The 13,076-nt window shown below is 40.6% G+C and overlaps 1 protein-coding gene across 2 annotated transcripts in view; it reads right to left on the bottom strand.

Moving 5' to 3' along the window:
- Positions 1–2,073: 2,073 nt before the first annotated feature.
- Positions 2,074–13,076, bottom strand: part of cpne7 (copine 7) — a 39,219-nt gene continuing 28,216 nt past the window's right edge. The window contains exons 12-17 of one of the 2 annotated variants that reach the window (XR_016114480.1): positions 11,018–11,072; positions 8,551–8,602; positions 7,623–7,756; positions 6,889–7,125; positions 4,419–4,627; positions 2,074–4,118 (exon numbers count right to left, since the gene is read on the bottom strand). Coding sequence is in view for 1 of the 2 variants with exons in the window: in XM_088992499.1 (XP_088848625.1) it covers positions 4,475–4,627; positions 6,889–7,125; positions 7,623–7,756; positions 8,551–8,602; positions 11,018–11,072 (631 nt within the window). In the remaining variant the exon portion in view is untranslated. Of the gene's footprint in view, positions 4,628–6,888; positions 7,126–7,622; positions 7,757–8,550; positions 8,603–11,017; positions 11,073–13,076 lie in introns of both variants that reach the window. The other variant, XM_088992499.1, reaches the window with a different exon arrangement.

Here is a 13,076-nt window from a genome sequence, read left to right as displayed (position 1 = left end):
AACACACGCACACACACACACACATGCACGCACACACGCACACACACACACACACACACACACACACGCACACACACACACATTTTACTGAATTTAACCAAATTGCACTTCAAAATGAACTATTCTTGGAACATGGATATGTATTTAAAAATGTATCAAATCATCAAACAGAAGTTTATGAGAGAACTAATTTGATGCTAACCACTATGAGAGAGCGGAAAGCTCCTGATCGTGATAACGTCTTTTGATGACCATTTGGAAGTGACGCATGCATGTGCAAAGTTGACACGTCGAGATAAGTCAAGACAAGCCAAGACAAGCATTTTCAATAAATTGCTGTTTACGACAGCTGTGTTATTTTTCTATTCTCTTTTTTTACCATCCATTCCTGCAGTATTCAACAACAGTCACATGAAGTTTTTTTTCTTTAGTTACAAGGCCCAACTACTTCCAAGATCGTTTACATTGATACAGGTCCATTTCTTAGCCCTGTGGATCAATAGTCCTCACTGTGTGATCCACTGACAGGCCAGTGCGCCACTGTCGACTTCTTCAAAGAAGTCCAAAATAAAATTAGTTATTAAGAGCAATTGCTAGTAAACTTTGTGAAAGAGATACACTGCAAAAAAAATAAAAAAGAGGATTAAAAAAGATGATGAAAAACCATCTCTATCTATATCCCATCTGTCTAGCTAGCTAGACATATATTGATAGATTGAAATGAGTTATCCATCCATCTATCCATCTATCCATCTCTCCATGCATTTTTCACCACTTATCCGGGGTCAGGTCGCGGAGGCAGCAGCATGAGTAGCGAATCCCAGATTTCCCTCTCCCAAGACATTTCTTCCAGCTCTTCCTGACGGATACCAAGGTGATCCCAGGCCAGCTGGGTGCCATCGTCGCTCCAGCATGTTCTAGGTCAAACCCGGGGTCTCCTGCCAATAGGACATGCCCATATAACCTCACCCGGGAGGCGTCCAGGTGGCATCCTAATCAGATGCCCGAGCCACCTCATCTGGATCCTCTCGATGTGGAGGAGAAGCGGAGTGACTCTGAGCCCCTCCCGGATGAGTGAGCTTTTCACCTTATCTCTAAGGGAGAGAGACACTCTTCGGAGAAAACTCATTTCGGCCATTTATCTTGTTGAGCCATACCTCGTGACCACAGATAAGGGTTAGGTCATAGATCGAGCGGTAAATTGAGAGTTTTACCCTTTGTGCCAGCTCCTTCTTTACCACGACAGACCAATACAAAGTCCGCATCACAGCAGACACTGCATCGATCCGACTATTGATATGTCGCTCCCTTCTGCCCTCATTTATGAACAAAACTCCAAAACACTTAAACTGCCTTGACCCAGAGAGGGCACTCCACCCTTATGCGACTGAGAAATATTGTTTCAGATTTGGAGGTGGCGATTTTAATCCTAACCACTTCATACTCGACTGTGAAACGCTCCAGTGGGAGTTGGAGAGCCCTGCTTGAATGACCCAACAGTATCACATTATCCACAAAAAGCAGAGATGCTATACTGGGGCCACCAAAACGGAGTTTCTCAACCTCAATGCTTCAGCCGCACCTAGAAATTCTGTCCATATGAACAGAATCAGATATTAAAGGCATCCTTGGAGCAGTCCAAGCATCACTGGAAATGATACTGACTTGCTGCCGGCAATGCAAACCAAACTCTGACATTGGTAGAACAGGAACCGAGCAGTCCATATCAGGGGATCCGGTATCCCGTAATCCCGAAGCACCCTAAACAGAACTCACTGAGGAACATGGTCCAACGCCTTCACCAAGTCCGCAAAGCATATGACGACTACTTGAGCGAATTCCCACGTACCCTCGAGGACCCTGATAAGGGTGTCGAGCCGGTCCACTGTTTCACGACCAGGAGGAAAACCATACTGCTCCTCTTCAATCTGAGGCTCGACCTCCTGACGGACCCTCCCCTCCAGAACCCCTGAATAGACCTTACCAGGGAGGCTGAGGAGTGTGATCCTTCTGTGGATGGAACATAGACTCCACGTCCCTCGAGCTAGCTTCTGTAGTCGAGGATCGGTTTGCCAGAGTACCCACCTTTTACTGCCATCAAGCCCACACTGAACCAGACCCCTTTGGCCCCTCCCATGAATGGTGAGCCCATGAGAAGGGTGAAATTATTTATTTATTCATTTTTTAAATGGTATTCCCAAAACGAGAAAGATTTCAAATCCAGGGTGTCGACTTTTCATATCCACAGTAACTCTTACGTAAACTCTATTTATATGGGTCCACTACTAAATATAATAGTATTACATCTTCAATTGAGCTAAGTAAGATGTCTTGCAGCTTGGCTGTGTGTTTTCAATGAATCAAATTATAATAATAACTCATTAGGTTGCACAAAATCAAGACATCTTGGACATGACAGTGTGGGGAAATGTAAACAAGACTTATATTTTAGCCACTTGACAAAGTTACAAAAACTGGAACTGTCACATCTTGGAGGCAAATAATTTCATTGACATAGATGAAGATGATACTCGTCATGATTGAGAAAATCACATTTAAGACATGTACGAGCTATGCCGCACTGACCGCAAAAGTTCAGAAAGCACTGTGCTTATGCTCATCATAAATAACATCTTAAGAGTGGTGCTATTTAGTTCATAATCCTTTTAAGGGACCAGTTACTTAAAGGACAACCGACGCCTCCGGACAAGTTGTGTCCATAATTTGTAAAATCACTTCAAATGACTTCTACTACGCATATTTTACAAAGATTCCACCACATATTATACGTTTTAAGACTCATGCTGAATATTCAGGAAATCTTGTTTTCGAGTTGATGACGATCCCCACGTGAATTCACGTTTGGAACGCCCCTGGCCGAGAAAGCGACACACAATGCATTTCGCGGTACTTTGTTTGGTCTGAAAACTTTGTGTTAATCCGTGTTGATGGCGAAATTAGAAGGTAAACACGTAAATAATGCGATGGTGAATCATTGTGTGTTGCACCAACACAACTATTTGATATTCGCTGACACAAATTCCCAGCAGACAAATCAGCCCATTTCCAACGGAGCTTGGGCGCCGTCTTCTGCATTTTCTGGGTGCTACATTGCTGTCATTGATGGCTCGAATTGATATGGGAGGACTCCTTGAATCGATTGTAAACATTTATGCTTTCCTCTTCATAACTATTTGAATCATATTCATAACAGAATGAGTAACAAGAAAGCCGAATCTGAAGCCATTGTTTTGATTCTTGAGCAAGGCAAGACGTCTTGATGTGACGTCACGAACAAGGGGGCGGGACCTTCTGAAACTGGCCACTTCCGGGTTCAATTTGAAGTACTTTTTGGACACTTTAAGTCATTTTATTGGTGTTTTTCATTTGACTAAAAATATCAGCCTGCGTGTTTTGGGTATTTTAGATGCTATAAAGTGTTTTTCTGATGTCAGTTAGGAAACAAAAAAAAATGGTGTCGGTTGTCCTTTAAGGGGAAATTACAGTAAAGTCTCGTTATATCGATATTCTCGTGAGTCGGAAAAAATATCGATATAACCGGACTATAGATATATCTGATCCTGCGGGCATGTAATTTTCTCCTTGAGTTCATAGAAATAGTATCGTAATAAGCAGTACTATCGATATAACCGATATCGATATAATGAGACTTTACTGTAGTTCAATAGAATATCTTCCACCAACTTCAAACTGTACACGATGCCGTTCGGCTTATGGTAGCTGACGGTGGAGCATCTTACTTATATTTCCACTGCTCTTTACCATTTTTCATATATTCCAATGAAAAACAGCACCTTGCAGTGTTCCATGATGGAAAATTCATGAAGAAACATCAAGGTTGTGATTATCCACCAACTGTATGTGTGAACATGGCCTTTGAGAACCACACAGTGGGGAAAACATGTCATCCCCATGAAGATTTGATCAATAAATTGTGCCCTGAAATGAAGCCAAACACTTTCAAGTTCATGTGATGATGGTGTTGCAAGTCCACAATGGAAAATGTATCTTCTTTCCTTGAAGGGGACCTGTGATGAATGTATCAGAGCCTGCTTGCTTGCGTTATACTCTTGGAAATATCCTTTTAAGCGATGACACTGGAAGAAATGAAAATAAATGATACAAAAAAAAAATAAGAAGGAATTCAGAGTCGGTGGAGAATATCAGTATTCCGTTTGAGATTAATGGCTGACAGATTGGCTGGCATGCACGACAAAGAAATATAATCCTTCAAATGCAGCTGCAAAGCCAGAGAGAGGTGCTGAATCCACTCCGGGCACAAAAACCTATCTCACAGTCCAAGGTGAAAAGTCGATCAAATCTTTTGCGGGAGTGCAATCAATGATTAACAAGAGGACTTTTTCTCATCTTATCCCAGGAGGCAGATATTCCCTCACCATCTCAGTTTGACAGACAGCTGCTGCTCTCAAAGTTCAAGACTTGTTTGGTGGAGTTACTCTGTCGGACTGGTGGCCACCGGGCTAAGGATGGGCGTGGGCAAGTCCCTCACTGGAGACATAGGTGGGATGGCCTTATGGCTGTAGTACTCCACAACTTGCTTGGGCACCTCTGCCAGGACACATTTGGCCAGGGCTGCTGGTGAAGCCTGCAAAATAAAGATTCAATAGTGGTGAGACCTACTCTAAATTCATTTATTCCGCCCCATAACCTGAGCTGGAACCTCTCAAGGGTTTCCAGCTGTCAATCAAAGCACAGATGTGGACAGACAGATCATATGTCAAACGGACGACTTTCCCACACTACAGAAAGGAGTAGACTTATCTAAACGGCTATCTCAATTCTATATGTTAGTTATACAATTCTCCAATCCCCCACTTCATTCCTCGTCTGGTATAATCTGTATCCATCCATTTTCTTGACTACTTGTCTTGTTCAAAGACACAGGGAGACTGGAGGTCATTCCAGTTGGGTGAGAGAAAAGGTAGGTATACCACACACTCACCCCCTGTCCATCATGATTGCCACAGGTGATTGTTTGTTAACACCCAAAGGTGTGTACAATTCCTCTCTCTGAATCGTGAGTGTTTATCATTTCAAATGTAATCAATGTTTCAAAAAAGTTGTGGCGACTGGTATCGTTAAAGATAAAAAGATTCAAATGACAAATTTCAAGTGTTTGAGGGAGGCAGCTCCTGCACAGTGTTGTTCATGCTGGCCAACAAGAGTAAGCTGCTCAGGGCCATGAATTGTCCAGGCACGAACTCAAGCAAACGCCACTGGATCGCTTTGCTGACATGTTGCTTGGCCAGTATTGAAGGGAAAAATCTTGAAATGTGGGTTTTCAATCTTGTGTCACACCAATCATAATCAGGAACACGTAAGTATTGTTATTTAGACACAGCCACAACACTGTTTTCAACTAAAAACGCCTAAAACAACTTTGCTTGCTCTTGCGTGCAACAACTTGTAGTTGTGGAAAGTAAAATCTTCTGTTACCTTTCTAAAAATGATTGTGATCCATTCATTATCTACGAAAATGAAAAACATCTCTTTTCAAAAACAGGACATGAGGCAGAACGTCACATTCATTCATGCAAATTAGAATACATCAGTTTTTTCGTGGGTGTGTTTCACTCAAGATAATAACCTTGATTACGCTCCTGCAGTGAATTGCAGTTTTACTGTGACCATTGGCAACACGTTATTCCCATAAGCCCAATATACACCAGGTAGAATATTAAAACGATGCCTCTCAATAAAACTGAAGAGAAGCAGTTGGTTCACATCCTTGTGGTACTTGTCTGCCACCCAAATGTTAATTTCTTTTTACACCTATCAGAAATGGGATGCATTTGAGTGTTGTCATTTGTGTTTTCAAGAAGGCACACATTTGGTCACCATGCCCCTGTTTAACACCTTGAGAGCACCTAACGTGAACATTTTGATGAAGCGAGAAAACAAATCAGAAAATTATTTCAATTGAAAAATCATTGAACAACATGACTGGAATACTGAGAGACAGCAGACCTGTGACAAGATGTAATCACTTGTGTTCTCTGATTGCTTGTGAAATCGGTAAGCTACATTTTAATGAATTGTTGGGTTAAATGACTGACAGCTTTCTGAAGTAAACACAAATGAGATCGTAGTGGAGTTGATTTTGACTAATCGATGAGGCCACTGATAGTTCTGATTGTTTCGGTTCTGTTTTTTTTCTGTTTTCAACGTGCCATCAGGGTTGAGCTGGTTGGATGTTTTATTTTTTTAATCAACCACCACTCATCCTCAGTACATCATAAAAGAAGACACTATGGCATATTGTTTCTTTTTTATTACAGAAGATCATTTGGTGAATTCACTAATGGATGACTAACATGCGATTGAGATTGTCAGTGTGTGTCAGCGGGTGCCTTTGCAGGCATGTGTAGTGTGTTTGTTTTTATTATTGACAAACTTGTTCTTGCGGCTATGCAACTCGTCTAATTTTTAGTAAATATTTCCACATGATGGAGGCAACCGCATCTAACCACTTTCCATGCTGACCTAGCCAGGCATCTTTACTTTACTATTTATGCAAAAAAACAGCTATTTGGCAAGGATTTCACGCTCTAACCATCTTTGCAAAGTTAAATGTTGTCGTGTCAACTAGTTAACTATACAGATTGAGCTAAGTATACTTAGCTCAATCTGTCGTGAGTTCAAAGGCTGGTAATGTGTCATTCAGAGCCAGAATTTTCATGTGGTTTTTGAATGAAACCAAATATAAAGAATAGATTAGATACTGATGCATCCATTTGAGCATTGGGGGAAAGTAACCTGACCATTAGCAAATGCTATCTAAAAACATCATACCACAAGTTGAACACAAACAAATAAATAAACTTTTCCTTGACTGTGGTCACTCACCGTCTTGAAGTCCCGGAAGGGCACAAATTGCACAATGTCTCGAAGGACTGGCTCACCCTTGGGTGAGCGCAGAACACCATCATCTCCATCCAAAATCTGCATGTCTGTAAAGTCTGCATTGCCCACCCCAACAATTATAATGGAAAGAGGCTGGTAGGAGCCCCGTACGATGGCTTCGCGCGTGTCCGCCATATCTGTCACCACTCCATCAGTGAGGATGAGCAGGATGTGGTAGCGCTGTTGGAAGACGGAAAGCGTTTATTTAAATAACGACCTCAACGTCACTATGGCCTAGGGTGTGGTGATGAGTGGTTCAGAGCACTTTTAATGGAATAGATTGAAAATAAATAAAAAGCCCACTTTTTTGTTGACATAACAGATTTGAAATGCAAAAAAACAAGGTTCCAAAGCCCACATGATGAAAAGAAACATTGACTTTGAGTAATTAATGAGATCAAGGTTGATGGCAAAAAATGAGAACAAGCAGAGTAATATCAGATTAGGCTTTTTGCAGTGTCATAACAAAGTCAACTAAAATGCGAGACAGTAGAGCGAAATAGGAACGCAATACAGGTCTATTTTAAAAGTATTTATAAAGTTTTTTTCCCCTCATTCCAGCTTTCATGACTGTAAAGAGTGAGTTAAACCACAGGCTGTTCACTTGAGGGACTCGGTGGGAGGCGATATAACAAAGGCGGCATTTCTTCCATATGTATGCGTGGAGAGACACTCACAGAGGCATCTTTAATGTTTCCGTCGCCAGCTGACAGCTTGGCTATCCGGTTAATGATGGGAGAAACATTGGTGGGGCCGTACAGCTGGAGTTTAGGGAGGCAGTTCTGGTATGCCTCAACCACTCCTTGGATCTCTGATCAAACAAAACAACAACACAACCGTCAGTTAACTGCGGAGAAGAGTCCAATGAAGATGTGATCTTGCAAACACACAAATGTGAATGTTTTCAGATCTTGTGTTGTGTGTATATCTTCTGATCAATGTGGATTCCGTGAACGGTGGAACAATTATTGTTTGACTTTGAAACGAATACAAAAAAGAAAAATAGTTATCATATTTATGTAATCCTTTCAAGGACAGCAGTTGCGACAGTGGATGTCATATCGTGTTATGAAGTTACAGGGCTGCATGAATGGGTTAAATGTGGACAAAAATTCGCTCTCTCTCTGAAAGCAGCATTACCTAAGTTGGGGGAGAACAGAAGAAGGCAAGAGGAAAATAAAGTCCAAACATTTTCAACCTTTTTATTCAAAAGAAAAGTTGGACTAAGTTCAGCTGTAGTTACAGTGGACTCTTAGTTCATCTTGAAATTTCATTCACTTAAAACTCAAATGACTGTTGAAGTGTTTGTGACAAGTGTATGATGCAAGTGGGTATTATTTTAGAAGTGTGGATTATTACATCATCATCAAAAAGGTGTCTACTGATATATCTCAATGTGGATGCTTGACCAAGGTTGGGTATTAGCATCCACATCTGCTCTTCAGAAAATCGTATCCACTGTGTGGTATAAACTTAGTTTATTAATAATTGGTCAATAGACATAAATAAGGAGGTTTAAATTAATATATTGTGTCCCCATAGTCAAAATTATGTCTCATGCTTGTCTTCAAAGAGCATTATTTCCATCAACCTATTCATCCTTACCTTCACATTCATCATCTTCGGGATTGAAATTGATGGCAAAATCATGAGATACCTGTGGAGAGAAATAGCAAATTGAAAAAGATTTCCCATTTAATTTGCAATTTTGCAATCTTGTCCGTTTTGTAGCAATGGAAGCACCTGTTTGAATGGAATTAATCTTTGGAGCAGCTTGTAAGAACACTTACCATTCGGATAAGAGAAGCCTGCAACCTGTCCTTCTGGGTATTTGGTCATTTAAAAACAAATGAAGCAAAATGTGTGATGCTTCCAAATTTTCAGTGAGGACCAAAATGCTTATTCATAAGATGACACTACACACAAACGATGTGTCGGTCACGAACAAAGTTCTTAAAGAGGTTCTAAAATAAGTTTATATTAAGACTGCATCTTTCCCTTAAAGCTGCACACTCTGCCAGCTAAACCATGTGAGTCCTTTCCAGCTGGCTTGCATATTTGTTTTCATTATTCAAAGTAGGCATCTAAAATGCATCGAGTATATAGATGGATAGTAGAGGATGCTATCGTAACGAATCAGGTGTCTTCCTTTCGTCGAGACGGTCATCCGTCACTGCACACTACACAGGAGTGACAAATGCCATCATCAATAAAGAGGTGTGGCGAATGATATCAGGAATGCACAAGTGTGACAAATGAGATCGGTCATGGTCACTTATTTAGGGCTTTCGCTGTGTTGTTTCATTGGTTACCAGCTCCATCCGAATTTGTATCACTTCAGCATTCTCGACGAGAGAGAGAGAGAAGGAGAGGGGGGGAGAGAGGGATGGAGAGCATGCGAGAGAGAGAGAGAGATAGAGAGAGAGATTACTTTAAATTGAATATGTTTCTATGAGATGTCCGGGGTCCCTCAAAATCATTTGAAGCCCAGGCCCCTGCCTGTGTTTTGTTTTCCTTATCGTTGGGTGCCCCCTGCACAAAAATGTCAAAAGCAGGGACTCAAACGCAGAACCTCTGATTGTGAGACAGACATGTTAACCATCTACCACCACTGTGCCCAGATGGAATTGTTCCCTAAATCGGGGGAATCCAAACTCGGACCTCAAAAGCCGCTGTCTGACGTACACTAGGGGGGTCTTTCATGCAACGCACCTGATTCAAATGATCAAGATCGTTTTCAGGCTTGTTCGCAGCTTGCTGATGACCTGATCATTTGAATCGGGTGTATTGCAGAAGGGACACATCGGCATGTAAAACAGGCAGCACAGAGACCCATGAGCACCAGAGCTGGACACGCCTGCTGTAAATGTTATCAGTCTCAAAACAAATGGGTGTGTTTTGTACAGACTAACAAAGACGTGGCAATCGCGAGTGACTTTTTTCGTGTACATCTACAATAAGAGCCATACAAGGGACATATATTTCCACTAGAATAGTGGTCTCCAAACAACAGTTTGCGGAATGTCAGAGTCCCTGTAATACAGGCGTCGGGAACCTATGGCTCGCGAGCTATACATGTCTCTTTTGATGAATGCATCTGGCTCGTCGATAAAACTAAAGACATATTCTCGCTTTTTTTGCTGTTCATTTCCTATTTGGGCTGCAGTTGGCGGAAAGCTGTATTGAATGTTAATGTAGTCCTAAAACTCAATATTCTGTGGGTCCTGGAATTTGAGTGACAATGACACTGGAGTGCAAACATTTTTTGCACGTCTGGCAGTGAATTCGTTAAATTGGTAATTTATCACTATCATCATATTTGTTGTCAGAACCAGTACTTCAAAACTATCAATTTAAAAGGAATGAAAATATATATCAATATTATTTTGGCACGTATAACACACGCAAGCATACTTGCCCCCACCATCATCAGGAAGTGGTTGTCAGTCCATGAAAAGCATGTACGCCAGTCCGTGACGCAAAACAGGTTGAGGATCACTGCACGAAAACATGAAAGCCGGTTCGTATGTGCATGCGTGTGTGTATGTGTGCCACGTTTCATGTTCCTCCCCAGAGCCGCAGCCAATCATTCAAAGCCCGTGGTTACCTAAGTTCAATTTACTTAAAAAATAAATATATATATATATATATATATATATATATATATATATATATATATATATATATATATATATATATATATATATATATATATATATATATATATATATATTATATATAATTTCTTTCCTACTTATGAGTTTTTGAATGTAATGAATGTCAATTGAGCATCAGCACCAAGGGGTCTATTATTTGAGTCGACACATTATGTTCCTCAGAATCACTTGATTTGCCATGTTAAGGGTTTAATGAATGAAAACAACAACATAATTGGTTTCAAATATGAAATCGGTATCGCGTGACAAACTGTGTCGCCGATTGCTTTTTATGTAAATCATTGTAATGCGTAGTTCCTGCGTATTTAAAATAGCACAAAAATATAGAAGTTGTGTGTGCATGTTGCCATAAGTGAAGGTCAGTTGACTGAAAAAGGACAAAGATAAGACCTCACCTCATAATTTGGAGGGATTCTAGCTCCAAACCCCAAGGCTGAAAATCTTTTGTCACTGGAAAGAAAGAAAAAAACAGTAGAATATCTATCAAACAACGGTATAGTGGAATGTGTGCAAGCTTTTGACAGTAATCTCAAACATATTCAGAGTTTATCCATTTGTTCATATTTCCAAGGTCAAACCTCCCGCTTGTTTGCATTTCATAAATGTTAAAAGCCTGAATTACAATTTGAAATTTCTCTCATGGTGCCCGCAGGCAGCTGCTGCAACTTCCTTCTTCTGAGAGACCAGCTCACAGTCTATTCTCTTCACTTTCCCTCGTCTGCAAGCTGGAAATGATTTTGATCATAATGTAACATTGGCATATCATTATCATGCCGTCAGGTATTATTAATGGATGAAGACTGAAGTTTAGCCACGGATGAACTGAAGTAATGAATCCAGTTGATACGGTATATAATGCCAGAATTTCTGTCGCAAGCAAACTTTCACAATAGAAAATACATTTCCAATCCACAGTTCTCCTGGTTTTGGTTGCGAATGGTGCGCTTTAGTCGGGTTTAGTGGGGGGGGGAGGGGGGGGGGATAAACAAATTCCAAATACTGTAAATCATGGGTGTCAAAGTCATTTTTTGCCGCGGGCCACATTGTAGTTATGGTTTCCTCTCGAGGGCCGTTTTGAATTTGGGGAACCCATTAGAATGTTTAAATCCCTTCAAATATCACATATAGAGCACACAGCAAATTAATGAATAACTCGTTTTCAAATCTGAAGTCAAGAATAATGACTTTTATTGTGGTTGACATCCAAAAATATGAAAATTTGGCTCAGATTTTAGCAATCATCATGGAATTTAAAAAGTTTGATTTGCTTTCGCGGGCCGAAAAAAATGATGTGGCGGGCCGGATTTGGCCCGCGGGCCTTGACTTTGACACCTGTGCTGTAAATGATTGTGGACCAACCTGCTTTGATAACAAGTGCGATTTAATTACTTAGACACAACTGGAATACAGTAAATAATAAAACAAGCTGAGCATATTTAATGTTGTAATTTATTATTTATGATAGTAATTATAATCCCTCATGGGGAAATTCATATGACTCTCAGCTGTTTTGATATTTGTTGTAACCACACAGGGAACCAGATCATAGAACTGCAGGCACGCCGGAAATGAGAGATCCTTTGCGACATCCAGCTGGCCGCACAAGTACAGTATTACGTTATAAAATGATACTTAACAAGATTTATAATTTCCCATGTACCTGTGTTTGAAAAGCAAAGGGCGCAGAGGAACTATGGTTATGGCTTGGCAGTGCCTCAGTGGCTGGATGGCTGCATATATCCGGAAATGTATTTTCTCTTATGAAAAATTGCTTACGACACAGACGCTGGCATTATATACTGTACTTTACATATTGTGGTTTACAATAATACTTAACTCAAACAATATTAAGGCCTTTATACATCGTCACAAAGTAGTAAGAGGCTCTCTTGCTGAAAACGCACGAGTTCAGTCAATGAATGAAGCCAATAGGCTTCCAACTACAGTATTCACAATCTAATTATATTTATCCATTTTCTAATCCGCTTATCTTCACAAGGGTCGCGGGCGTGCTGAAGCCAACCCCGGCTTTCATCAGGTACTCGGCGGGATACAACATGAACTGGCTGCCAGACAATCATGGGGTACACATAGATGAATGTCCATTCGCGTTCACGCTCTCACATCGGGACAATTTGGAGTGTTACGTTAAACTTCCAAGTTTTGCGAAATGTGGGAGGAAACTGAAGTAGTCAGAGAAAACCCACGCAGTTACTTGCTTTTTTTCCTTTTAAAGTACCAGTCGAATATTAACTTAACTTTATGTTGGTAATGCATTAGATTGAGAAGTCAATAGATTAGTCACCATAGAAAGTGTCATCTTGAAGAAATACCATTTTAAAAAAAGCAGCCGTTATTTAGGCATAGATATTTGTCACAAAACTAAATTTTGAGTTTTGGCTAGTCTTGAGCGTGTCTGCCATTGTTTGATTTAAAAGCCGCCTCCCCAGCTCC

The sequence above is a fragment of the Hippocampus bargibanti genome, linkage group LG03 (assembly GCF_051943395.1).
Source record: "Hippocampus bargibanti isolate YZ-2025 linkage group LG03, ASM5194339v1, whole genome shotgun sequence".
NCBI lineage: Eukaryota > Metazoa > Chordata > Actinopteri > Syngnathiformes > Syngnathidae > Hippocampus > Hippocampus bargibanti.
The sequence above is the reverse complement of the archived record's forward strand: the minus strand, read 5'-3'. Positions and strand labels throughout refer to the sequence as shown.